General features: G+C 39.7%; 2 protein-coding genes across 3 annotated transcripts in view; one reads left to right on the forward strand and one right to left on the reverse strand.

Annotated features, from left to right (window-relative positions):
* Positions 1 to 12,934, reverse strand: part of WDR76 (WD repeat domain 76) — a 64,277-nt gene extending 51,343 nt beyond the window's left edge. Inside the window, exons 1-3 of one of the 2 annotated variants that reach the window (XM_044229495.1) lie at positions 12,578 to 12,934; positions 11,111 to 11,212; positions 9,788 to 10,189 (exon numbers count right to left, since the gene is read on the reverse strand). In XM_044229495.1, coding sequence (XP_044085430.1) covers positions 9,788 to 10,189; positions 11,111 to 11,212; positions 12,578 to 12,934 — 861 coding nt within the window. Of the gene's footprint in view, positions 1 to 9,787; positions 10,190 to 10,825; positions 10,927 to 11,110; positions 11,213 to 12,577 lie in introns of those variants that run through there. The other variant, XM_044229496.1, reaches the window with a different exon arrangement.
* MFAP1 (microfibril associated protein 1) lies at positions 12,786 to 26,644 on the forward strand. The gene is made up of 9 exons (XM_044229497.1): positions 12,786 to 13,017; positions 18,531 to 18,750; positions 20,165 to 20,294; positions 20,566 to 20,753; positions 21,278 to 21,386; positions 21,488 to 21,648; positions 23,181 to 23,340; positions 25,801 to 25,890; positions 25,980 to 26,644. The coding sequence occupies exons 1-9, from the start codon at positions 12,939 to 12,941 to the stop codon at positions 26,160 to 26,162; spliced, it is 1,320 nt and encodes a 439-aa protein (XP_044085432.1). The 5' UTR covers positions 12,786 to 12,938; the 3' UTR covers positions 26,163 to 26,644.
* The last annotated feature ends 683 nt before the right edge of the window (positions 26,645 to 27,327 follow it).

A 27,327-nucleotide genomic window follows, 5' to 3' on the forward strand; every position in this document is an offset into this window, starting at 1 on the left:
AAAAAGATCAAAGCTTACACACATCACAAAATTTCTTAACACCTGAGGTAACTAAGGTTAAAAAAAAAAAAAAGTTTGCAGATAAAGGTAAAAGATCATGAAGAGGGGCGCCCGGATGGCTCAGTGGGTTAAGTCTCTGCCTTCGGCTCAAGTCATGATCTCAGGATCCTGGGACTGAGCTCCACATCACGCTTTCTGCTCAGCGGGATGCCTGTTTCCCCCTCTCTCTCTCTGCCTGCCTCTCTGCCTATTTGTGATCTCTCTCTGTCAAATAAATAAATAAAACCTTTAAAAAAAATCATGAAGAAACAAGAATCAGAATGTCACTTCTCAATACTGAGGGGGGCTAGAAGACAATGGAAGAGTGTATTTAAAATTTTAAGGAAAAATTACTTTCAACTTACAATTCTAAACCCAGTTAAGCTATCAATCAAATGTACAGCATAAACACATTTCAGACATGTAAATTACCTCTCCTACACCTTTTCTCAGGAAGTTATAAGCTGCACTTCAAAATAAGAGAATAAACTTTATTTTTTTTTTAAAGATTTTATTTATTTATTTAACAGACAGAGATCACAAGTAGGGAGAGAGGCAGGCAGAGAGAGGGGGAAGCAGGCTCCCTGTGAGCAGAGAGCCCATGCCGGGGCTTGATCCAAGGTCCCTGGGATCATGACCTCAGCTGAAGGCAGAGGCTTAACCCACTGAGCCACCCAGGTGCCCCAAGAGAATCAACTTTAAAAAAAGATCCAAGACAGTATCCAGGGTACAGAAGTTCCAGATCAGGAATGATGAAAGAAATCCAAAGGAAAATGGTAAAAGGCAGGCCAAGAAACGGTTAAACAGTCCAGAATTGAATTAGAAGATGGAGGTGCTCAGGAAATCTTTCATGAAAAAAACCATATAGATATATGAAGCCATAAAAATTCTGTTACAACTCTGCTAGAGCTTAGGCTATACCGAGTAAGGATGAGAAAGGGAAGGAGTGGGTAGGCACATATGTGTATAAGGTATAGCAAGAATGAAACAAGTCCTCATCTTCCATATTAAATCAACAGATAATATTGAAGGGATAAAAGCTAAAAAGGGTCAAAGTATAATTTGTCTACTGGGCAGCACCAATCACAAACAGAAAAGTTATGTGGCAGAAATTGCTGAGTGTTCTGATTTGTTTCTGAGTATGTATGTGTGCACATATGGAACTACCTTTCTGTGTGAATACATATACACATACAATTGTGGGATTGTATGACTTATATGTGGATGTACATGTATGTATTACTTTGACCAAAATAAAATAATAGCAGCACAAAATAATAAAATAATAGCAGCAGTAAAGGTAAAAGTTTTATTGTGTCATTGCCTTTACAAATGCTTTTCAGGGAAAAACATCACCACCACCATCATCAAAGACTTCATAAGATTCTATTTTAAAATCGAAACAAAATCAAAATTCTTTTTTTTTTTAATATTTTTTTTAAAGATTTTATTTATTTATTTGACAGAGAGAGATTACAAGTAGGCAGAGAGGCAGGCAGAGAAAGAGAGGAGGAAGCAGGCTCCCCGCTGAGCAGAGAGCCCGATGCGGGACTCGATCCCAGGACCCTGAGATCATGACCTGAGCCGAAGGCAGCGGCTTAACCCACTGAGCCACCCAGGCGCCCCAAAATCAAAATTCTTAATTGTTTTAAGAAAATTAAGAAAAATAATCAGTATTTTTAAGTGGTATGTGTAATTCAAACCATTTTTACCCATCACCCACCTCTCAAAAACTTGTAACACGTAACAGGAAGACCAAGCAAACGACCTCAGAAAAAGTGGGCTCTCGAAGTAAACATATGTAGGAAATAAACATTTTTTTAAAACTTCATTATCTTCAGAAACGCTTAAGAAGTTACTGTATCGGGCACTTGGGTGGCTCAGTGGGTTAAGCCGCTGCCTTCAGCTCAGGTCATGATCTCAGGGTCCTGGGATCAAGTCCCGCATTGGGCTCTCTGCTCAGCAGGGAGCCTGCTTCCTCCTCTCTCTCTCTGCCTGCCTCTCTGCCTACTTGTGATCTCTCTCTGTCAAATAAATAAATAAAATCTTTAAAAAATAAAAGAAATAAAAAAATAAAAGAAGTTACTGTATCCATAAAACAAGGGGTAATGTGTTTTTTAAAAAATCAAAGTAACCTGAATTTAAAACTTGCCTGATGCCAAAAATTCACAAAATGTATGAATCCATTTACATAACATTCTCAAAATGACAAAATTGTAGAGATAAAAAACAAATTAGCAGTTGCCAGGGCCTAAGAAGAGTGAGAGGGAGGGCTATAGGCCTAACTACAAAGAAGTATCTTAGGGTGCCTGGATGGCTCAGTCCCTAGAGCATGCAACCCCTGATCTTAAGGTAGTGAGTTCAAACCCCACACTGGACCCTACTTAAATTTTAAAAAAGAAAGAGCCCAAGGGAAATTTTTGTGGAGATGGAATATTTCTGTATCTTGATTATGGTGGTAGTTACAGTAATCAACATGTGATAAAGTGACAAAGAATTATACACATGCCTTGTATGATGTGAATTTCCCCATTATGATACTGTGATATAGTTATATAAGATGTATCCACAGGGAAAAAGTGGGTGAAAGGTAGGTACATGATACCTCTCTGTACTATTTCTGCCAATTGTTATACATCTATAATTACTTGGAGATAAAGACTTTTTGAAAACAGATGTTTCTCACAGCTAACAAGATACTTAATGGCGAAAGACTGAAAGCTTTTCCCCTAATGCTCAGGAACAAGAAAATATGTCTGCTTTTGCTATTTCTATTCAACAGTATACTAGAGATTCTAGAACAATCAGGACAGGATAACTAGAAAAAATAATATTAAAAAACATTCAGACTGAGGGAATCCTGGGTGGCTCAGTCGTTAAGCATCTGCCTTCAGCTCAGATCATAATCTCAGGGTCCTAGGATCAAGCCCTGCGTCAGGCTCCCTGCTCCACAGGAAGCCTGCTTCTCCCCCTCCCACTTGCCCTGCTTGTGTTCCCTCTCTCACTGTCTCTCAAAGCAATAAATAAAATCTTTTAAAAACAAACAAACAAAAAAACCCAGATTGAAAAGGAAGAAATAAAACTATCTTTATTGCCAAAACATGATCTTATGTATAGAAAACACAAATTCACACGAAAAACTAATAAGCAACCTCAGCGAAGTTCCAAGATACAAGATCAATATACAAAAATCGGCTATAAAGGGGCACCTGAGTGGCTCATTGGGTTAAGCCTCTACCTTCAGCTCAGGTCATGATCTCAGGGTCCTGGGATCAAGCCGGGCAACTGCATCTCAGCAGGGAGTCTGCTCCCCACCCCTGCCTCCCTGCCTCTCTGCCTACTTGTGATCTCTGTCAAAAAAATAAATAAAATCTTTTTTAAAAATCAGCTATATGTCTATACACTAACAATGAACAATCAGAAAATGATTTTAAGAAAACAACACCATTCATAATAGCAGAGCTCTGTCGGTTGAGCATCTAACTCCATCTTGGCTCAGGTCATGATCTCACAGTTGTGAGACAGAGCGCCGCTTCCAGCTCTGTGCCTCCACATGGAGGCACAGATCTCTCTGCCTGAGATCTCTCTGCCTCTGCCACATCCCCCCTCCCACGCTCACATGTGTGAGCGCTCTCTCTCAAAATAAATAAATAAATAAATTTAAATTAACAACTTTTGGGGTGCCTGGGTGGCTCAGTTGATTAAGCGTCTGCCTTCAGCTTGGGTCCTGATCCTGGGGTCTGGGATCAAGCCCCACACTGGGCTCCCTGTTCAGTGGGGAGTCTACTTTTCCCTCTTCCTCTAACTCTCCCTCCACTTGCGCACACACGCGGTCTCTCTCTCTCTCGTGCTATCTTGAATAAATAAATAAAATAGATCATAAGTACGCAGAGAAGCAGGCGGTGGGGGAAGGGGGGAGAAGCAGGCTCTCTACCGAGCAGAGAGCCCCCCATGTTACCCCATGTTAGGTTCGATCCCAGGACCCTGAGATCATGATCTGAGCCAAAGGCAGAGGCTTTAACCCACTGAGCCATCCGGGACCCCCCATATAAATAAAATTTTAAAGAAATAAAATCATTAACAACTTTTGTATGTCAAAGGACATTATCAAGAACATGAAAATAAAGTATAAAAAATGGGAGAAAATACTTGCCAAGTGATATATCTCATAAGGGTCTAGTGTCCAGAATATATAAAGAATGCTTATAATTCAAAACAAAGTGACAATTTAATTTTCCAAATGGCAAAAGGGCTCAAAGAGATATTTCTCCAAAACACAAATGGCCAGTAAGTACATGTAAAAATGCTCAACATTACTGATCATTAGAAAAACAAAAATCAAAATCATAGTGAGACACATCACATCCACTAAAATGGTTATAATCAAAAAGACAAGGAGCACCTGGCTGGCTCATTGGCCCTAGAATTTACTCAATTAAAAAAAAAAAAAAATACTGGGGCGGGGGGTGCCTGGGTGGCTTAGTCATTTAAGCATCTGACTCTTGATTTCAGCTCAGGATCTTAGAGTTAGGAGATTGAGACTGGGTCGGGCTCCATGTTGAGCATGGAGCCTGCTGAAGATTCTTTCTCTCTCTCCCTCTGCCCCTATGTCCCTCCAAATTTTTAATTAAAAAAATGAATAATTAAGGACATTATGTTAAATGAAATAAACCAGTCACAAAAAGACAAATACCATGATTCCACTTTTATGAGGTACCTATTCTAGTCAAATTCAAAGAGACACAAAGTAGAATGGTAGCTGCCAGGGGATGGCAGGAGGAAGGAAATGGGAAGTTATTTAATGGCACAGAGTTTCAGTTTTTCAAGATGAAAGGGATTCTGGAGATTGGTCTCACAATAATATAAATAAACAACATAAAGTACTACACTGTACCTTTAAAAATGGTTAAGGTGCCAAATTTTATATTGTGTATTTTACGATCAACTTTTTTCAATTTTTAGGAAAGATAAATAACAAGTATTGGCGAAGGTATAAAGGAAGTAGATTCTTCATGCATTGCTACTGGTATGTAAAAATGATGCAGTCAGTCTGGTAAACAATTTGACAGTTTCTCAATAAGTTAAACACAGTTGATCATATAACCCAGCAATTTCACACCTGGGTATATACCCAAAATAATGGGAAACATATGTTCAGCAAAACACATAAGCAAAAGTTTGTGGCAGCAATATTAATAACAGCAAAAAAGTGGGAACAACCCAAATGTTCACCAACTGATGAATGGATAAACGAAATGTGGTAGTACCGTACAATGGAATATTAGCCACATGAAAAGGAATCAAGTACATACTACAACATGATCGAACCCTGAAAACATTATGCTAAGTCAAAGACAGATGCAAGAAGCTACATATAATATGATTCCAATTATATGAAATGTGTGGAATAGGCAAATCTATAGAGAAAGAAAGTAGATTTATGGTTTCCAGGGCTGGGTTAAGGAAGTGAAGGAGTTGGTAGTCACTGCTAATGGGTACAGGTTTCTTTTCATAGTGAAAAAAGTGTTCTGAAACTGGATAGCAGGGATGATTTTACAATCTCGTATATAAACTAAAAACTACCGAACTGTATGCTTTTAAATAGCGAATTTTATGTTATGTGAATTTTATCTCAATTAAAAAAATAAATATATGCTTGATGACAGAAACTAGATATATGCATAATCTCAAAGTATCTCCCTCAAAATATTTACTAATTACGAAGGGGAAAATATTGTTTCCATTGGAGAATCCTGACAAAGACCACCTTAGCCAAGGAGGGTACATTCACTTCTGTACTACTCCTCCCAAAAAATGCAAAACCTTAATATAATTATGAGAAAGTAGCAGAAAAACCCAAATTGAGGAACATTACACAAAATAACTATTCAGTACTCTTCAGAAGTGCCAAGGTCATGAACGACTGAGGAACTGTCACAGATTGGAGGAGACTACACAAACATGGCTATTAAATGCACTGTGCAATCCTAAATACTGGAACAGAGTAAGGGCATTAGTTTAAAAAAAAATGGTGAAATCCTAATAAATTCTGTACTGTAGTTAATATTTTTGTAGCAAGGTTAATTTCTTAGTTTGGTAAGCATTCTACAGTTATGTATGATATTAACACAAGAGGAAGCAAGTGAAAGAAGTATCAGAATTCTCTACCATTTTTGCAACTCTTCTGTAAGCCCAAACTGTTCTCAAAATTTAAAACTGTTAAGAAATGCTCTGTGAGGGGTGCCTGGGTGGCTCAGTGGGTTAAGCCTCTGCCTTTGGCTCAGGTCATGATCCCAGGGTCCTGAGATCACACCCCACAACTGGGCTCCTTGCTTGGCGAGAAGCCTGCTTCTCTCCCTCCCTCTGCCTGCCTGCAGCTCCCCCTGCTTGTGCTCCCTCTCTCTCACTCTCTCTCTGTTAAAAATAAATAAAATCTTTTCTTTTTACGTGCTTGGAGACAAAATTTAGCAAGTTTCCCAAAAGATACAGTAGATTTTTTTTTAAGTAGATTTTTAGATTTTAAGTAGATTTTTTTTAAGATTTATTTATTCATTTTAGAGAGGGAGTACAAGTAGGGGGAGGATCAGAAGGAGAGAATCTCAAGCATCTCCCCACTGAGCACAGAGTCTAGAGGCTGGGCTCAATCTCCCCTTCCAAGATATCATGACCTGAGCTGAAACGAAGAGTCAGATGCTTTAATCACCTGAGCAACCCAGGCGCCCCTAAAATTTTTGACTTACAGGCAAAGACACTTGTCTATAATGTGAAAAAGTCTTCCCTCATTTAGGGAAGAAATAAGCTTATAAATAAAATATTGTTTCGGGTGCCTGGGTGGCTCAGTGGGTTGGGCCTCTGCCTTCGGCTCAGGTCATGATCTCAGGGTCCGGGAATCGAGCCCCGCGTCAGGCTCTCTGCTGCCTGCCTCTCTCTGCCTGCCTCTCTGCCTACTTGTGATCTCTATGTCAAATACATAAATAAAATCTTTTAAAAATATATATATAGTTTCTAAAGCGTGGTACCTTAGTCATTTTGCTCCAAAAAGATAACTAATGAAAAGAAAAAGGATAAAATGTCCCATAAAGATGTTAGACCTTGGGATACCTGGCTGGCTCAGTCAGTGAAGCATCTGTCTTCCCTGAGGTCATGATCCTAGGGTCCTAGAATCAAGTCCTGCATCTGGCTCTTTGCTCAGCAAGGAGTCTGCTTCTCCCTCTGTCTGCCACTACCCCTGCTTGTGCCCTCTCTCTCTCTCTGACAAATAAATAAATAAAATCTTAATTAAAAAAAAAAGATGCTAGAACCTTCAGCTTAAAACCTTCAATTTAAATATATGCTGGGCATGTATGACTCTGCTTGATTAATTTCACTACTTTAATTCCTAATGTTCTAACTTCTGACTGTGCTTCCTTAGATCAAACTAAAATATCAATATATGAAAGGACAGAGAAGATCTGGGGAGTGACTGGACGGCTCAGTTAGTATAGTATGTGTCTCTTGACTTTGTGGTTTTAAGTTTGAGCCCCACACTGGGTATAGAAATTACTTAAAGATAATAAAAATCTTGAAGGAAAAAAAAGGTGCAGAGTGTGTGTGTGTATCCATATATACAACGGAATATTATCCAGCCATGATAAAGAATGAAATCTTACCATTTGCAACAACATGGATGGAGCTTGAGAATCTAAGACTAAGTATAATCAGTCAAATAAAGGTAAGTACCATATGATTTCACTCATATATGGAATTTAAGAAACAAAACAAATAAGCAAAGGGAAAAAAGAGAGAGAAAAAAACCCAAGAAACAGATTCTTAACTATAGAAAACAGATGGCTGCCTGAGAAGAGGTGGGTAGGGGGATGGGTGAAATAGGTGAAGGGAAGGGGATTTAGAGTACACTTACCATGATGAACACTGAGTAGTGTACAGAATTGCTGAATCACTATATGGTACACCTAAAACTAATGTAACATTGTATGTTGACTGTAATGGAAATTAAAAAAAAAAATTTAAAAATTTTTTAAATAAACCTTAAAAAATAAAATCTATTCACACTAGCCTCATATACTCAGAATCATATAGTCGAAGAGGCCAAACAGATAATCTAATCCAGTGGTTCTCAAAATGACATTCCAGACCAACAACACCAGCATCTCTAGGAAACTATGTTGGACATGCCAATTCTTTTTTTTTTTTTTGGACATGCCAATTCTTTACCCCACTCCAAAACTTCTGAATCAGAATCTCTAGTGGTAGAGTCCTGCAATGAAGTTTTAAAAACCCTCCAGGAGGGGGAGACAAGCCATGAGATACTGTGGACTCTTGAGAAACAAACCGAGGGTTTTGGAGGGGAGCAGGTAGGGGATTGGGTGAGTCTGGTGGTGGGTATTATGGAGGGCACTTACTGCACGGAGCACTGGATGTGGTGCATAAACAATGAATTTTGGAACACTGGGAAAAAAATAAAATTAAATTTTAAAAAAATAAAATAAAAAAATAAAAACCCTCCAGGAAATTCTGATACAGGCTGGAGTCTGAGAAGCGCTGATCTTATTCAATCTCCTCACTACAGAGCGATATACTTAAAAACACAAGGTTTCTTAGAAGTAGCCACATCTAAAACTTAGGCTTTCAACCCCAGTAAATGCAGTAATGACTGACCTATACTGTCCAACCAGCAGTCCTAGTTCTTACCTGAGACAGTAAAGCATAAATTGAATTCCTATTTCAAAAGAACACCACCAGAATTATCCTATCTTCCTTTCCCCTATCATCATTTTCTGCTCCATTTTGACATGTGGTATGGTTTTATCTTATCTTGCACAAAAATCTGTCACTTTAAATGAAGTATAACATTCCTGGTAAGCAACAGAAATCCAAAAATTAGACGCTTAATTCCTTAAATTGATTCAAACTATTATCTTCAATAAAACTAACAAGTGTTCCTCATGTATCTTCTCTACTCCATATTTCTCCTCTTTGTATTTAGAGGAACTATTATTCAGCTATCATAAGCAATTAATGATGATTTTCCTACCTTCATATCAAGGGTCACTCAAATGCTGTATGTCTCACTTCTTCCAGCACATTGTGCATAAATATGTAAAGGTGAGCAAGACACCATAAAGTATATGTAAATTCAAAAATATCCATAAGAGGGGCACCTGGGTGGCTCAGTGGATTAAGTCTCTGCCTTCCACTCAGGTCATGATCTCAGGCTCTCTGCTCGGCAGGGAGCCTGCTTCCCCATCTCCGCGTGCCTCTCTGTCTACTTGTGATCTCTTTCTGTCAAATAAATAAATAAAATCTTGAAAAAAAAATATCCACAAGAAACTGAGAGGAAAAAAAGGGAAACAGAATGAAGATTAGGAGTGCCTGGGTGGCTCAGTGGGTTAAGCATCTGCCTTCAGCCTAGGTCATGATCCCAGGATCCTGAAATCAAGACCCACATCAGGCTCCCTACTGAGGAGGGGGCCTGCTTCTCCCTCTCCCTGTTGCTCCCCCTACTTGTACACTCTCTATTTGTCAAATAAACAAATAAAATCTTAAAAAAAAAAAAAAAAAAGATTAAGTCAATCCTCTCCCTGACAAATCAAAACCAAGAGCAAAATTAACCAAGGAAGTTGTGTGTTCAACATTTAAAAAATAAAATTTCAATTAAACATACATGAACCCTAGATAACCTTAGCTTATCAGAATTTCAAACTTTAAAATAAGAAAAATTTGAATAAGCTAGTAATTAAATTCTTACCAAGCCTGGTGTGGTATCTTCATCACTGTCTAGATCGTGACTGCTTTCCATATCAACACTGACAATCACTGTATCCGAAGTGCTATTGTATTGTCGCTTGTTACTTTCAGTATAAACATCTAAGGATGATTTTTGCAGAGTGGATTCTGCCTTGGAAGATGTGCCTTCCATCCTTGGAGTTAAAATCCTTTTGCAAGTTTTCCTTATTTCAGTCTTCTTACATGCAACTTCATTGTTAAAATCCTTATCCAATAGAGACTTAGGGGGCTTAAATTGGCCTGGCTTGTAATTACTAAGTGAAAAGGGAACAAGATACACCTTAGGTGTTTTTCCTAAAACTGCAGTCTGTACTGGTCTCAGAGATACACAAGTGATGTTTTGATTTTCTTTATACTCATTCACCTATTCAGGCCAAAAAAAGAAAAGAGAGCATTAGAATTCCAGGTCCTATGCCTCCTCTTACAGGCCTGTATAAATAAATCTAATTCCTATTTCAGAACAAAAACATAAATCCAAAGTGATAGCCTGTAAACAAACTTTTTCCCCCACCAAAATCTAGATACTTAACTCATTAACCTGAATTGAAGTATTTATTATACTGGGTGTATTTTTTACCCAGAACTCTGCTAACCAATAATAACATAGTAATAATGACTACATTGGTAACTGAGACTACCCCAACTGTCACCTTCGGAGTAACTGGAATGGTCTCTAGAGTCGGAAGACAACAGAAACTGCCCTAAAGGCAGATGCAGAGTCCCTGATCCCGTTCTGCCCCTACTTTCGGGCTTATTGATAAGAACCTTCCCCAACGCTGAAGTTTCCACAGAGGAAAACGGCCGGGATCCCCGATTATCTTTTGAAACAACGTCCGCGAAAAACCGGTTACGCTGAGAGATGCCCCAAGGAGCGGGAACTAGTTCCGCAGTGTGGAGGTGGTGAGGGCCAAGTCTTCGTGCCCTCTCGGGCCTGCTCCGGGCAATCCCTCAGTAAACACTGAGGAAGGAGTACACCCGAAAGCAACAAGTCGGCTCTCACCTTCATCTGGAGTCGCTGTCTGGAGCCCACCTTCACCTCACTGCCCGCGCGCGACCCCGACATCTTGCCGCGGCTTAGCAGCTGGCGTCTTCCCGCCAAGATTGCGGCGGGAGGCGCGGGGAGGGCCAAGGGGAGGAGCAGGGGGCTAGGGCGGGGCCTGGCTGGCAGCTCAGGCGCGCTCTGACGCCAGCTGGCCGGAGGGGGAGGGGCTCGCGTCAAGCTAACCAGCGTCACCCCAAACTGAAATTCTGTAGAGATGCGATTGGACCGAATACACATTTTTACCTTAGATTCCGGTATTTTTTGATGCTGCTGATGCCAGTATCTCGCTTTAAAAAACACTGGCGCTTCTGCTGAGAAAAAAACACCTTGCCTTGCAATGTGAGCCTGGAAAAGATTCAGACGCACTTAGATGCCGTACGAATGAATAGACGGGCTAGAAAATCGAAATCAACCGGCAGCCTTTACCTGGGCCCCCGGATGCCTTATAGCCTCACCACAAGAAAATTATGCCCTATGGCTACCATATTACCTTGTTCCTAGGAAGGGAAGCATTTCGATTTTTTTTCAAGAGCTGGTAACTTCAGCTGTTTTAAATTTCACCTCATCATCTGCCCACGAGTTAATTAAGATCCTAATGATGACCCAAAGGCTGGGGAAAAGTTGTGATAATCAAATCATTTTTGTATCACAGAGTAACAAATAAGATTTTACTGCCTGTATGTCTTACAGTCACAGCCATAGTAATCTTTTCCCCCCGTTCTCGGAGTTGCCCTGAGTCAAAACAACTTTTCCCATCATATTTACTCCCTCCGGACAGCATGGTTTTGGAGCTCTTAAAAGTCAAACTACAAATTTATACCTACTCTATCTTAAAGATTCTTTTCTTTCTAGCCCAAAACTGTTTCCTTGGTTGTTTACATCAGTCCTCCACAGTTCTTTGTTCAAACCTTGCGCAATTTTATTTCCCCTCCCAGCCTAAACCCAATTTTACAATACAAGTGAAGTAATTTGAGAACTAATCCTATTAACAGTAACAACAGGGCTCTCCACGACCTGATTCCTGCCAAAATTTAACCACTCCTTGACTCAAAAGTTAGTGATAAAATCAAGCATTTCCGTGTTTAATATATATACCATGCTATTTCTGGACTCAAAACTCTGCTGTCCCATCTCTCCCTACCACACTTATGAAATCCTTTGTATGGTCAAATGTGTTCCGACTTCCAGTAAGCCAGTATTATTTTCACAATCCTAGCTAGGAAACTGTGATTGCTTCTGTCACCAAGCCTTAGAAGACTTCCTAAATAAAATTCAAGCCTTCAAACAATATTCCATACTCCTTAGAGAGCTAAGCACAGTAAATACTTAATAATTACTCATGTACTTATATACAAACTCTGTCTAGCCAGGAATGTTTTAACAGACGGTCTTGAGAAACTGAAAAAACTGGAAAGCCAAAAAGCACACTCTTCTGACTTCAGGCAATGCTCCAGGCCCCTTGGGGGATTTTTCCATGCCAATGGCCTAAATCACCACCAGCTGCCCTCGCGTGTCGAAAAAACACCTTACCACAACCCACTCAGCCTCATCAACTGAGCTTATCAGGTGCTACTGGCAGAGCTTCTATTCTCATTAAACTCCAATGCTGAGTTTTCAGAAGTCGGGACAACTGCCCTTTACTATCTGCTCAATTCCTTATTCATCACTAGCCCAGGTTCCTCGAGTTCAAACCAAGCTAACAAAAGATACCCGTAATTCGGAACTGCCTCGCCACAGGATTTTTAACAGCAAAGCCCAATAGGCAGCAATTTCCCGCCAGAAGCGACGTCCCAACACTTCAGGACTTAAGATGCCAGAGCGGTATAAGAACATGCGCAGTAATAGACTCACCGCCCACAATCCCAGAATCCTCTGGTCCCAAGTTTCCGGTTTCTCTAGCTCAGCCGTAAGTGGCGTTTCTGTCTGTCGCGCAGCAGTGTCCGGTACCTCTAGGAGAAGGAGTGTTTTTGTTGCTGTTGTTGTTGTTGTTTTTCCCCCTGTTCGTTGACGTTGTTGCTGTTCGCTGTTTGGAATCACTGAAGTTTCGGGAGTCACCGCTGCTGCCATCAACATGTCGGTCCCAAGCGCACTCATGAAACAACCGCCCATTCAGTCTACGGCTGGAGCCGTCCCGGTTCGCAATGAAAAAGGTACGGTGCTGAGCCGTTTTCCAGTCGGATCTTACCTCTTCCTTCGCCAGCATATTCCAAACCTACCCCAGCAGACCACCTCAATCCTCCCACCCTTATGACCCTGACCCCTAATTTCTTCGACTTGAACCATCAAACTCGCACCCGATCGCGTTGCCTGAGGGGGCGGGGAGGGGACCCACTTACATCTCATCTTGTTCCTATCGCCCGTCTGTCCTCACAGCAAGCATCCCTCTTCCCTTGGCCTCCACCGATAAATTAGACTAATAAATATAGTGAATGCCTGCTTTTGCAGGGCATTGTGCGGGATACAGTCCCTCTTGTTATCCTAGAGGTACGGTTGTGCTGCTTTTATAACTCTCATCATTATTTTGTGTATCTGTTTCCCTCTACTGCATCCTAAGTTCATAACGTCCTTGAGACAGGAACCATGTCTTATTAAACTTATTATTCCTTTCAACCAACTCTGTGATTATTAAGTTGAATACACACGTGTGTGAGGCAATGCCCTTAACCTTAAGGAACTCATATGGTAGTAGATGTAAGACATGCAAAAAGAGGCACATTCTAAGCAATGTGCGATTCCTGTTACACAGGTGATATAAATCAAATGATGTGGAAGGGTAGAGAAGGAGTAATCTCTTCAAACTGAGGTAATCAAGGAAAGCATCTTGAAGAAGGGGGCATTAAAATTGATCCTTACAGGATGAGTAGGATTCCAGTGCAGATAGAAGAAGGAACATTACATGTTTGGGGGGAAAGGGGTAGACTAAAGAGTCCCTTTTACAGGAAGGAATTTGGAAAATAATTGAGGGTTGTTTTTTTTTTAATATACTGTACCTATTCTTGTGCAACTTAACTTTATCCTTAAATTCAAAGTGGCTTTTGGTATCCTTTTATACATACAGAGCTAATTCATTCATTTTAACTACTTACAAATTTCATTGTATAATTAAACCACAGTTTATTCCTTACTAAAGAACAGTAAGTTGTTGTGGGGGGGGGGGGTTCCTATTATAAACAGTGCTATAGTTGTCCTTTTTTTTTTTTTTTTTTTAAAGTAATCTTTACCCCAGACCTGGGTCTCAAACTCGAGACCCCGAGATCGAGACACATGGTCCACCAACTGAGCTAGCGAGACACACACTGTAGTTGTCATTCTTAAACATGTCTCTTCAGTGCACTGTGTAAGAATTTCTCTGGGGTAGACTCCTAAAAGTTCATCATCAACCTAAATAGCTATTTCCACTTGCTCTCCACAATGCATTGTGAGAGCATTGAGAGTTTGTATTTTGCCATATATTCATCTGCATACTTGGGTTGTATTAGATTTTGCCCAATCTAATTACGAAATATCTCAATTTTATTTGCATTTCCCTGATTATTAGTGATACAAGAATTTTCATGCATTTATCAGCTATCTAATTTTTCTCTTCTCTGAATTACCTGTTTTTGTCATTTGCCCATTTTATACTTAGTTTTTCTTCATCCTAAATCTGTCATACCTTTTTCCTATTTTGTCTTGGTTTTTTTTTTACTTGTCTTTTCACTTTAATTTGGAGTTAAATTCTGTTTAATAGGCACTTTTGTTTCATAGGCATTTTTAATTTTAGTGTTACCAGATTTATCAATTTTATCTTTAATAGCTTGTGTTGTTTTGTATATTTTGTAAGAAATCTTTCCCTGTACTGAGATCATAGATACTCACATTATAATTACTTTCTGTCATCTTAAGTATTTGTGTATACGAAACAGGATTGAATATACAACTGTGCAAGACAGATCTAATTTAAGGAGCCTATAATCCAGTAGGGATGTAAGTGTTTAAGATGTGTTTATCACACATGGGTCTTTAATCCATCTGGAATTTTGTGGGTGTGTTGTGTGGTGTCAGAGATCTAATTTTACTGTTTACCTTATGGTTAACCAACTGCCCCTACTGTTCCATTGTTTGACTAGCCCATCCATTCTCCCCTGCTTTGGGGTTTTTTTTGTTTTTTAAGATTTTATTTATTCATTTGACAGAGGGAGGGAGGGCGGGCATAAGCAGGGGAAGCAGCAAGCCGAGGGAGAAGCAGGCTGCCCACTGAGCAGGGAGTCTGATGCAGGGCTCGATCCCAGGACCCTGGGATCATGACTTAAGCCAACGGCAGATGCTTAACTGACTGAGCCACGCAGGTGCCCCAAGATTTTAATTTATTTATTTGAGCAAGAGCTGGGGGGAAGAAGCTGACTCCCTGCTGATCAGGAAGCCCGATGCTAGATCCCAGGACCCTGAGATCATGACCTAATCTGAAGGTAGACTCTTAATCAACTGAGCCACCCAGGTGCCCTGAGACTTTATTTTTTTAGATCAGTTTTAGGTTCACAATTCCCATATATCCTCTGCCCCCACATAGCCTCCTCCATTATCAGCATCCCCCACCAGAGTGATACATGTGTTGCATTTGATGAACCTATATTAACACATCGTAATCACTCAAAGATTACATTAAGGTTCACTCTTGGCATTGTGTATTCTATGGATTTAGACAAATGTATAATGACATACATCCATTACAACAGTATCACACACAGTATTTTCATTGCCCTGAGAATACTCTGTGCCCTGCCAATTCATCCCTCCCCCAACTCCCCCAACCCAACTCTTGGCAACCATCAGTCTTTTTACTGTCTCCATAGTTTTCCCTTTTCTAGAATGTCACGTATTTGCAATTGTACAGTGTATTACTTTTTCAAATTGGCTTTCACTTAGTAATATGTCTGTAAGTGTCCTCTATGTCGGCTTGATAGCTCATTTCTGTTTAGCACTGAATAATATTCCATCATGTAGACATACCGTAGTTCATTCATTCACCTAGCAGGGGACATCTTGGTTTCTTCCAAGTTTTGGCAGTTATATGAACAAAGCTGAAATAGTGCTCGCTTCGGCAGCACATATACTAAAATTGAAATAAATACCAGTGTGCAAGTTTTTGTGTGGACATTAGTTTTCAACACGTAGGTAAATACCAAGAAGTGCAATTGCTGGATCACTTGGTAAGAGTATGATTAGTTTTATAAGAAACCACCAAACTGTCTTCCAAAGTGGCTGTGCCATTTTGCATTCCCACCAGTAACAAATTAGAGTTCTTGTTAGTCCACATTCTCCCCAGCAGTTGTGTTGTGAGAGCTCTGTAGTTTGGTTATTCTAATACATGTGCAGTAGCATCTCATTTTGCATTTCCCTGAAAACATATAATTTGAAGCAAATATGCTTATTTGCCATCTTTGTATCTTCTTTGCTGAGGTGTGTTAAAGTCTTCAGCCTCAGCTGGTTCTTCAGAACTGTCTTGGTTCTTTTTGGCCTCCTTTTCTTCCATGTGATTTTTGAATCAGCCTGGGGACTACTGCTAACAGAATTGCATTAAAATTATAGGTCATGCATTTATTGATTAACTTGGGCACAGCTGCCATCTTCTCATACTTGAATATGATATATTTCTCCATTTATTTAGATCATTTGTATCTTCCAATATAATTATATATTTTTCCTCTGAAAGGCCTGTACATCATTTGTTGAATTTAATTTTTGGTATCTTGTAGATTAGTTACTATTGTAAATAGTATTTTTAAAACTTTATTTTCTAATTTATGTAGCTAATGCATAGGTACACTTATTTATATCCAGAATTTATTAGTTTTGTCCCTGAATTCATTTTTTAGCTTGTTTTTTTCTTGTATTTTCTACATAGATAATGTTGTCTGATGATACAATATCTTGTATTTTCTACGTAGATAATCATAGTCTGCAAATTTTGACAGTTACTTCTTCCTTTTTAATCCTTACTTTCTATCTTTTTCTTTTCTTTTTTTTTTTTTTAAGATTTTATTTATTTGAGAGAGAAACAAAATGAGTGGAGTGGAGGGGGAAAAGGAAAGAAAAGCGGACTCCCTGAAGAGAGGGAGCCTGACTCGGGGCTGGATCCCAGACCCTGCGATCATGACTTGAGCCAAAAGCAGATGCTTAATTGACTGAGCCACCCAGACACCCCTTTCTTCTTTTTCTTATTGTCCTAATTAGAACCATAATAAAACATTGACTAGAAGGTGTGTTAGGGACAACATAAAGATGCTTACTGGTTTTTAAAGGAATATCTCTAATGTTTTATCATTAAGCATAATGATTATTGTATTGTTAAGATTATGTGACTTTTAATATATAAACTTTAAATAGTATATTGTGTTTTTTCCCATTAAATTTCTAAGCTTAAGCCATCCTTGTGGTCCTGAGCTAAATCCTTTGAGGTCATGATGGCTTAGAATTTTTTTTGTTTACTTTTACATTGCTGGAATAAATTTGCTATTATGTTATTTAGTACTTTTTAATGTATGTTTATTAAGAGAAATTCATGTAAAGTTTTCCTTTGAACTGTCCAATGTGGTTATCAAAACTATATTCATCTGGGGCGCCTAGGTGGCTCAGTGGGTTAAAACCTCTGCCTTCGGCTCAGGTCATGATCCCAGGGTCCTAGATCAGTCCTGGATCAGTCCTGGATCAGTCCTGGGATCAAGCACCGCATCGGGCTCTCTGCTCAGCGGGGAGCCTACTTCCTCCTCTCTCTCTGCCTGCCTCTCTGCCTACTTGTGATCTCTGTCTGTCAAATAAATAAATAGACAAAATCTTTTTTAAAAAAATTTTTTTAAATAAAAAAAATAAACTATATTCATCTTATAAAATGTTTTGGTTAGTTTTCACTTTATTCACAGGAATTGTTACTATTTGTAAACAAGATGTTATCTTGGGGCCCCTGGGTGGCTCAGTTGGTTAAGCGGCAGCCTTCGGCTCAAGTCATGATCCCAGGGTCCTCACCTGTGAGCCTGCTTCTCTCTCTGCCCCTCCTCCTTCTTGTAACACTCTCTCTCTCTCTTTCTTTATCTCTCACCTGCTCGTTCTCTCAAAGAAATAAATAAAATCTTTAAAAAGAGAGAGAGGTGTAATCTTGGAGGTTTGATAGGACATAAGCTAAAAGAAAAGGTAGAAATAGATAAGATTAAAACCTTGAGTTATATGGTGATATAAAGGCTGCCATAGAAAATTCCAGAGGAACTAAAAGAGGGATTGAGCAACATTTTAATTTTCTGTTCCCATCTAAGTCACCCTTGTGTGCTGGGCACTGTTACAAATAATTCCCTTAAGGATATAGTTGAGGTGGAATAGCATGAATTTGTGATGGGTATAGTCTGCCTGTCTGGGGGGAATTTTTTCTGTTGTTTCACTGCCTGTCTTGCTCCACTTCATTGTATTCAGGCTCACCTTCTTTATCATTAGTGTTGGTATTCACAAGAATGTTTTTCTATGACTTCGTCTTATCTGGAAACCCCAATAGATGAACGAATAGATGCTTGGATAGTGGCTCTCTTCTTCTGCTTGAACTCTTGTTTACCAGGAATAGGGCTCTGCCTGCAAAGGCAGAGGTTGAAAGATATTGGGAAAGAGGCTACTGAAACAATAAGTTATCTTTATCACCCAGGTGAGATTTCGATGGAGAAAGTGAAGGTAAAACGCTATGTGTCGGGAAAGAGGCCAGACTATGCCCCTATGGAGTCCTCAGATGAGGAGGATGAAGAATTTCAGTTCATTAAGAAAGCCAAAGAACAAGAAGCAGAGCCTGAGGAACAGGAGGAGGATTCATCCAGTGACCCTCGACTGCGGCGTTTGCAGAACCGTATTAGTGAAGATGTGGAGGAGAGGTAATGACTAGTGTTAGGTTTCCTTGGACCTAAACCCCCACAGGTTAGTTCTTAACAACAAGAGCAAGAATAGCTAATATTTGCACAATACTCATTATGTGCCAGTCTCTGTTCCAAGTACATTTACTAATTCTTATATAATCTACCCAATAACCTTATGAGGTATATATTATCCCAATTTACAAATGAGGAAACTGAGGCACAAAGGGATCAGGAAAATAACATGATCAAAAGTATTCAAGCAAAGGCGCCTGGGTGGCTCAGTGGGTTAAGCCACTGCCTTCAGCTCAGGTCATGATCTCAGGGTCCTGGGATCGAGTCCCACATCGGGCTCTCTGCTCAGCAGGGAGCCTGCTTCCCTCTCTCTCTCTGCCTGCCTCTCCATCTACTTGTGATTTCTCTCTGTCAAATAAATAAATAAAATCTTTAAAAAAAAAAAAAAGAAAAAGTATTCAAGCAAGTAGCTGCCAGTAAACAGCAGGTTACCTCTGGTCCAAAAACCCTAATTAACTCACTAAGGGAATAGAAAACACAAACCATTAGTTGATTGTTGAGGGGCAGAGGACTTCTTAAAATTTGAGAAGCTGACTTAATTCACTCACTTCTCCTAAAGACTAATGAGGGGAATGACACCAATAAAGTAGGAAAAAAGGCCTGATGAATGAATGGCCTCAGGTAGTAAAGGGAACCTCCAATGAAGGATTCCATATGTTGTGTGCTGATTGAGACATTACCTTACAAAGTAGACCAGAGATCCCAAACTTTACAGTTCATATTGTCTCAGGAATTTTCTCAGGGAGCTCCTAGACCTACACAGTTCTGTTTATTTTATTAAGTAGTTAGATCCAAATAATTCAGTAAATAGTCATGTCCTAACATTTAAAGCCATTTGAAAAATATAATACACATAAAAGAAAAAACACTTTTATTTTGTTCTTACATAACTGTAATTACTTATTAGTGGGGTTTGTGTGCCTCTGGAACACTAACTACTTCTCAGACCTTGGAATCAGATTGGCACTGTCATTCATTTCTTGTTCCATATTTATCTGCATGCAGTAGTTGCTTTTCATACAGCCCCCAAAAATTCAGTTTCACAAACATAATGATGCCAGCCGAAAAGAAACCCAGTGTGATCTAATGTTGAAACTGAACTACTTGGAGCTATAAAACCATCCCAGTGCACCTATATGTTTGTTGCAGTGCCTCATGATGCCTCAGCTTACATTTAAGGTTTTAGGTCCAGCTTGACTATTTGCTCTGACACTTTGAATTGTTTTCTTTTATCTGCACCTCAGACTTCAGTATTAATAAAAGCAAACATAACCTGTAGGTGCTCTATGACTAAGGAAATGTGGTTGATGCTCTATCATTTTGTGACACTGGTGTTACACTTGAAGATGCTGTTTTTCAGATTGGCTCGACATCGGAAAATAGTGGAACCTGAAGTGGTAGGGGAAAGTGACTCAGAAGTGGAAGGAGATGCATGGCGCATGGAACGAGAAGATAGCAGTGAAGAAGAAGAAGAAGAAATTGATGATGAGGTATAAAAAGGGAAAATGGAAGTTCTTTCTAGGTCCAAGAAAAAGTTGGGCAGCTGTTCTCCTTTGTTGAGCTCCCAAAGGCAATAAGCTTGCTGCTTTTGGCAGAACTCTGATCTAAGGTTCCCTATTTGTTGGAGATAGAATTGAAAATAAAATGATGTAAATTGTATTTACTCCTATCAGAATTTGTTAAATGCGATGAAGGGAAAATAAAAAGCTGCCTTAGAACATAGGTCATTGGGTTGACTGACTTGGACCCGTGACTTGACAGGAAATAGAGCGGCGCCGTGGCATGATGCGTCAGCGAGCACAGGAGAGAAAAAATGAAGAGATGGAAGTCATGGAGGTGGAAGATGAGGGACGTTCTGGGGAGGAGTCAGAATCAGAATCTGAGTATGAAGAATACACAGACAGTGAAGATGAGATGGAGCCTCGCCTTAAACCTGTCTTCATTCGAAAGTAAGTATCTCACAAACCAGACCTGAATCCACATAGTTACTGCTTTCCAGGTCTCAGGATAGAAGCCTTTTTTCTATCTCATGCTCTTCTGAAGTATCAGCACTGAGTGAAAGTCCTCTGCCCAGTTCCCTACCTGTGCAGAATATTTGCTGTGGAATATCTTGGTGTTAACAGAGAGTCTGAGTTTGTTTTCACATCTCCCTTTCCAGTTAAAGAGCACATAATCTGCCCATGGTCCTATAAAGGACAAAATGAAAGTTGAAGAGAGAATTACTAATCCTTTCCTAATGACGAGAAATCCTACTACTTACAGTCCAGCAGTTTCTTGCTATTCAGGCAGTTCTCAAAGATGAATGGAGTTTTAATGCTCTGAATACCTGGGGTGACTCCCAATTTTGACTCTTTGCGAAAAAATAGAGCCAGCGATTGTTGGGCGTTGTCTGATTTGGATGGCACTTGAGTTAAGAGGATAAAGAGCTCCACTCTAAGGGCTTTGGGCAATTAACAGGACTCTTGTGCTACAGGAAGGACCGAGTAACGGTTCAAGAACGTGAGGCTGAAGCATTGAAACAGAAGGAGCTGGAGCAGGAAGCAAAACGTATGGCTGAGGAGAGGCGAAAGTACACACTCAAGGTACTGGGAGTGGCTGTGGCGATTGCACACGAGGCAGAGTTACTTAGGCTTGTCTGAGGAAAATAAGGAAATCCAATAGGTGAACTGTTCTCCTTACCTAGATTGTAGAAGAGGAGACCAAGAAAGAGCTGGAGGAGAACAAGCGGTCCCTGGCTGCACTGGATGCTCTCAATACTGATGATGAAAATGATGAGGAAGAATATGAGGCATGGAAAGTTCGGGAGCTAAAGAGAATCAAGAGGGACAGAGAAGATCGAGAAGCGTGAGTAATAAGATGGACCTAGAGTTTAATATCAGTAATGGGATGGGTTCCTGGTGGGGTACATCTGAGGCTCAACACAGACTGTGAGTTCCATTCCAGCTTTTTTTATGGTTCCTGCAATTGAGTGAGTTTTCCATAATTGGAATGTGCCTTATTACAGTGAAATCATGGAAAAGAAACACTTGGTCAGTATTTCTCTGTGATAGAGTATCAGCTGATACTCCCTGTAGTTTTCTAGTAGACACACAGACATTATGCATTATTAATCAGTTATCTATTCTTGCATAAAAACCCAATCCAAAATTTGGTCACTTGGAACAATTGATTATTCCTCACAGTTTTCAAGTTGGCTAAGCAGTTCCTCTGCTGGTTTCACTTGGGTTCTCCCATGCAGTTGCATCCAGCTGGAGGATTGGCTGGGCTAGAGTGTCCAAAAATCACTTCATTCACATGTCCAGTAGTTAATGCTAAACTGCCTTACTTCTTCATTGGGCTAGATTGGCTTTCTAATTAATAGTCTCATGACAGTATTCCAAGAGGGCAAAAGTGGAAACTGGCAAGGTCTTTTAAGGTTCATATGTCATTTCTGCCAAAGGGGCTTGCATACTCTGAGGTGAAGAATTTGTGGCCCTTCAAATAATTAGGCACAGTCACTATTGTTAGAGCAGAATCAGTTCTGAGCTGCATCACCCATTCTTGAAAATTACTAGGAGAGGGTAATCCCAGATTACAAAGGGAAACCATCAATAGAAAACGCTGTTCTCAGCCTGCAATTTCTAAGATTTTTAATCCTGGGTTTCAAGGAGTCCATGTACCCTTTAAAATTGTATACAAAATTACATGTATTTGTGTTTTTCTGGAGAAAGGGGATCTATGACACCCCCACCCCAAAAAGGGTTTGTCATTGCAGTCTAATTAATGATGGTAACCCTTGGTTTGTGATACTAAGCACATATACAATTACTTTTTTAAAAAATACCAATAAAATGTGAACAAAGTTATGTTTAATTTTGATTTTTTTTAAAGCCAAATAGGCTTTTTAGGGAAGGGGAGTTACTAATATTGGAAAATCAAGCATAATAGTATGTCTGAACCTTATAAAGGCTAGAATGAACTTTTGGCCGTTTGCAATAATGAAGACCACTTTTTTATTTGTTGGGCTCCTGATCTTTTTTTTTTTTTTTTTTTTAAAGATTTTATTTATTTATTTGACAGAGAGAGAGATCACAAGTAAGCAAAGAAGCAGGCAGAGAGAGAGGAGGAAGCAGGCTCCCCACTGAGCAGAGAGCCCGATGCCATGCGGGGCTTGATCCCAGGATCCTGGGATCATGACCTGAGCCGAAGGCAGAGGCTTTAACCCATTGAGCCACCCAGGCACCCCTGGGCTCCTGATCTTAATTCCTAACAGGCAATAGGTAGAATTAAAGAGAGTGAATAATGCTTAAAAGGAGATGAGACTCCATTGTGTTCAGATAATTTGAGTGTCTCTGAAGCAGGAATGATACTAATAAATAGTTTTGTTCTCTGTACAGGCTTGAGAAGGAGAAGGCGGAAATTGAACGAATGCGAAACCTGACTGAGGAAGAGAGACGAGCTGAGCTTCGGGCAAATGGCAAAGTCATTACCAATAAAGCTGTTAAGGGCAAATATAAGTTCTTACAAAAGTATTATCACCGGGGTGCCTTCTTCATGGTAAGTGAAAAGGGAGTGGGATGTTTGGACTGTAGAAATAACTTACTACTACTTATGAGTTCTTTTCTCCCCCCAAGAATAAACTGTCTTGAGATGTTACTTCTACTTGCCAATGATCAGTTTTCTTATTTGCTTTTTGCCTCTGAAGACTATAAACCCAGTAGGAAAAAGCACTGGCAACAGGATTTTAGAAGTAGCAGCAACTGTTCTCTCTTTTGGCCCCAGCTCTCAGGAGGAAATGGTATAACCGAAGAATTGAGGAACTAAAAAGAGAGATAGTGAATTAAATTGACAAGGACTGTTTACATCCCTAAAATTAATTAGAGGTCACTCTTCATAGCCAAGTTAAGAAATTCTGCTCATGCAAATATTTGGGAGGCAGAAATTTAATTCACTTTATTCTGAGCTTACAGAAAGTGGTTAAGCCTGACTAACCAAAAAAAGGGTTTATTATCTAACTATTATGTGTAATACCATCAAGATATTGTTCTTCATATGAAGACCAAGGTCAAAATAGCAATCTGTTAACCCTGTATAAAGTGATGAGACTTCTTCCAAATTATTTAGATTATACCAGTGATAATTTGTTAATGGAGAGATGTCAAGAAAGAAAATCGGAGAACTGATTGCACATATTACTGTAATAGCATATGGTTTGTTAAATTATTACCTGATGCAGTGTGAGTTTAAATCAAAAAGCAGACGCGTTCTTTTAAATGCTGTACTGTCAAACCCTAAAAGTCCCTACTGCAGCTAGATTCCTGCCCTTTCACTGTAGATATCCGTAAAATCTAAACTTCAGTGGAAGGTTCCTTACTCCCCTCCAAAATCAATTTCAGTCTATTCAGCCAGAAATGTTTGCTTATCATGTAGTGTCCTGGCTCATGTAGTTTTCTAGACTGGAGTCACTGGAGATTGAATTATTTCTTTACTGCTTTAAAGTCATAAAGTTTCATTGCTTACACATTTGAGCAGCTTTAATAAGCTCCTGAGAGAAACAGTGCATTGCTAGCTAAGATACATAAGTAAAGAGTTATGTAAAAGTCTTTTAGTGCACATACTCAGTTAACTCTCCTCATCCAGATAAGGACAGTGAAGTTAAAATACCTTCTGAGATTAAATGAGGAACTCAGCTTCCAACGAGGAGAAAAGTAAATCTCACAAAAACTCTTACCTTTAAAGCCTTTCTGTACCCAGGTTCTAATTTTTTAAGTGGGCTCCATGCAGAGCCCAACATGGGGCTTGAACTCATAACCCTGAAATTAAGAGTTGCATAGTCTAGGGGCACCTGGGTGGCTCAGTCATTTGAGTGTTCAATTCTTGATTTTGGCTCAGGTCATGATCTCAGCATTGTGATATCAAGTCCCATGTTGGGCTGTCCTCTGGGTGTGGATCCTGCTTGGGATTCTCTCTCTCCCTCTCCTTCCCTATTCACTCTCTCCCCCTCCCTCTCTTAAAAAAAAAAAAAAAGTGTTATGGTCTACCAGCTGAGCCAACCAGGAGCCCCAAGAGCACTACTGTTTGACACTGCTATAGGATATAAAATTATTACTCTCAGATGGGTTACAACCTAAAAATGGGGCTAAGGCCATATATATACTATACTATGACGTAAGGATGAGTGAAAATACCGTGGGACTTCTGAAGAGGGAGATGTTTTACTTTGTAGGAGATGGAGAGAACATGAAGAAGGGCACATTTAAGATGTGTAGCCTTTCTGAGTTCATGTAGGAAGACATTCCAGGCGAAGGGACTAGGAATGGAGGCAAAAAGCATCATCTGTAAAGGGAATTGTCAAGGAGAGGTAGCTTTATGGCATTTGACCTTGACTACTGTAGAGGAGGAGTTGTCCTTATTTAACAAAACAGAATCACCAGAAGTTTTTGAGCAAGGCAGAGATACGAAAGTATGTTTTAGAAACATTAGTCTAGTGGCAGTGTGTAAGGTTGATTCTAAGAAAAACTATAATAACCCAGGGAATTCGAATTTGTAAGTGGCAATTCATTATGCACAAAGTTTACATAAATTCTGAATCTGGGTAATTGAGAAAATGGTGGCCCTATTAACAGAAGTTAAATGAGAAAGAGGCCGATTTGAAAAGGTTAGGGAAATGATTTTCACTTTAAATGTGAGTCTGAAGTCCAACAGAATAGCCAAGCTAACTATATAGTGGGCAGTATAAAATTCAGGATGAGATTTGAGAGGCTTCTACAGAGTTGAAATCATATGACTGAACACACTGGGTGCAGAGAGAATATAGCCAACCTTCAGGAAACATCCACATTTAGGAAGAAAAAAAAGACACAAAGAGAAAGGAGTATCATATCCTCAACTAGATGTAAGCTCTTGAATAGGCTTAGTACCCTCATTCTTTGTATCCTTTGTTGTAGAGATTAATAAATCAGTGGTTTGAATGTATGGGTAATGAAAACCGCAAGATTGATAAGACTCTTTTTACAGGATGAGGATGAAGAAGTATACAAGAGAGATTTCAGTGCACCTACCCTGGAGGATCACTTCAACAAAACTATTCTTCCCAAAGTCATGCAGGTATGGGTTACCTTAAGAACATGAGAGAGAAATGTATTGAGGACTTGATGTTTGGTGGTATAACTCATCATCTGTCCTTCCTTGATCAGGTCAAGAACTTTGGGCGCTCTGGTCGAACCAAGTACACTCACCTTGTGGATCAGGACACCACCTCTTTTGACTCAGCATGGGGCCAAGAGAGTGCCCAGAACACAAAGTTCTTTAAACAGAAGGCAGCTGGGGTACGAGATGTATTTGAACGACCATCTGCCAAGAAGCGGAAAACTACTTAGAGTTCAACTACTTCCAGCTGTGAGGCACAGGCAATGTCTCAGCATCTGGTCCTTGATTTGCTTCTACCATTATTTACATGGCCCCTGTATCCAGCCTGTTGGACCTACTGCCATACTTGTGACACTGGGCAACCCAGTCTTTGAAGGTGCTTTGTGAGGTTTGGACTCATGCTGAGAAACCCACAGAAAAGCACTATCCAGGTAGGATCAGAGACTCCCCACTTAAAACCATTTCTGAGAAATCTACATTTCATCACTACTCTGCCTTCCCAAATAACTTGGGACTATTCCAGATTTCTTTTTCCAGCCTCTTAGCTTGGGTTAGAAACATGGGCATGTAAGTGGACAATGCTACCTTGTAGTAAATCTAAGCTCACAGATACCTGTTTTTGCATTTCTGGTTGAAGTCAGTTTTTCTAGGTGAACATATTTTTTGATCCATTTATGTGTGTGTGTCAGGAAATAAAAGAATCATACACCAAGGGTGCCTGGGTGGTTCAGTTGGTTAAGCGTCCAGCTCTTGGGTTTCAGCTCATGTCATGATCTCGTGGTCGTGGGATCAAGCCCCACGTTGAGCTCCTTGCTCAGCTCAGAGTTGGCTTTGGATTCTCTCTCCTTATTCCATTCCCACTGCTTTCTCTCTCTCTCTCTCTCTCTAATAATCTTAACAAAAAACCCTATACCAAGAGGTTTCTTATGATACTGGAAATAAAATGTGCAGGCTGACAAGAATTTACCTATTAAATAAGATAGCAAAGAATTGTTGAACAAAGGGTGTTTCACATTTTGTCACCTTTGATCTTAGAAACAAACTAAGACATGGGACAGTCTGTACTCTAAGTGGCACCCAGATTTACTCCATGAGCAGATATATGTATGGTATTCTTTCTCTCTAAAATACAGCTGTATTTAGAACAAAAGTTGACCATGAAATGGGAAAACCAAGTACTTACCAGTATCCTCAACAGCCAGTTTATATGTATCAAGGAGGGTATAGTGTTCTCCAAATTGTAATTTAAAGACATCAAACTAGAGTTAAATTCAGTGGGTTTATACTTAATATTTATTACATAACCACCATTCACATGGCAGAGCACAAGGGTCCTAGAGGTTAAAAGGAATGACATTTAATCAGTGGGGAGGCTCTTTCTCAATACATAAAGAA

The sequence above is a fragment of the Neovison vison genome, chromosome 13 (genome assembly GCF_020171115.1).
Source record: "Neovison vison isolate M4711 chromosome 13, ASM_NN_V1, whole genome shotgun sequence".
Taxonomy (NCBI): Eukaryota; Metazoa; Chordata; class Mammalia; order Carnivora; family Mustelidae; genus Neogale; species Neogale vison.

Excerpts from the sequence above, each read along its gene's own strand:
- MFAP1 (XM_044229497.1), top strand. The coding sequence starts at position 12,939 with ATGTCGGTCCCAAGCGCACTCATGAAACAACCGCCCATTCAGTCTACG. Across the intron at positions 21,387-21,487 it reads GGCGAAAGTACACACTCAAG|ATTGTAGAAGAGGAGACCAA; the intron begins GTACTGGGAGTG and ends CTCCTTACCTAG. Across the intron at positions 21,649-23,180 it reads GACAGAGAAGATCGAGAAGC|GCTTGAGAAGGAGAAGGCGG; the intron begins GTGAGTAATAAG and ends TTCTCTGTACAG.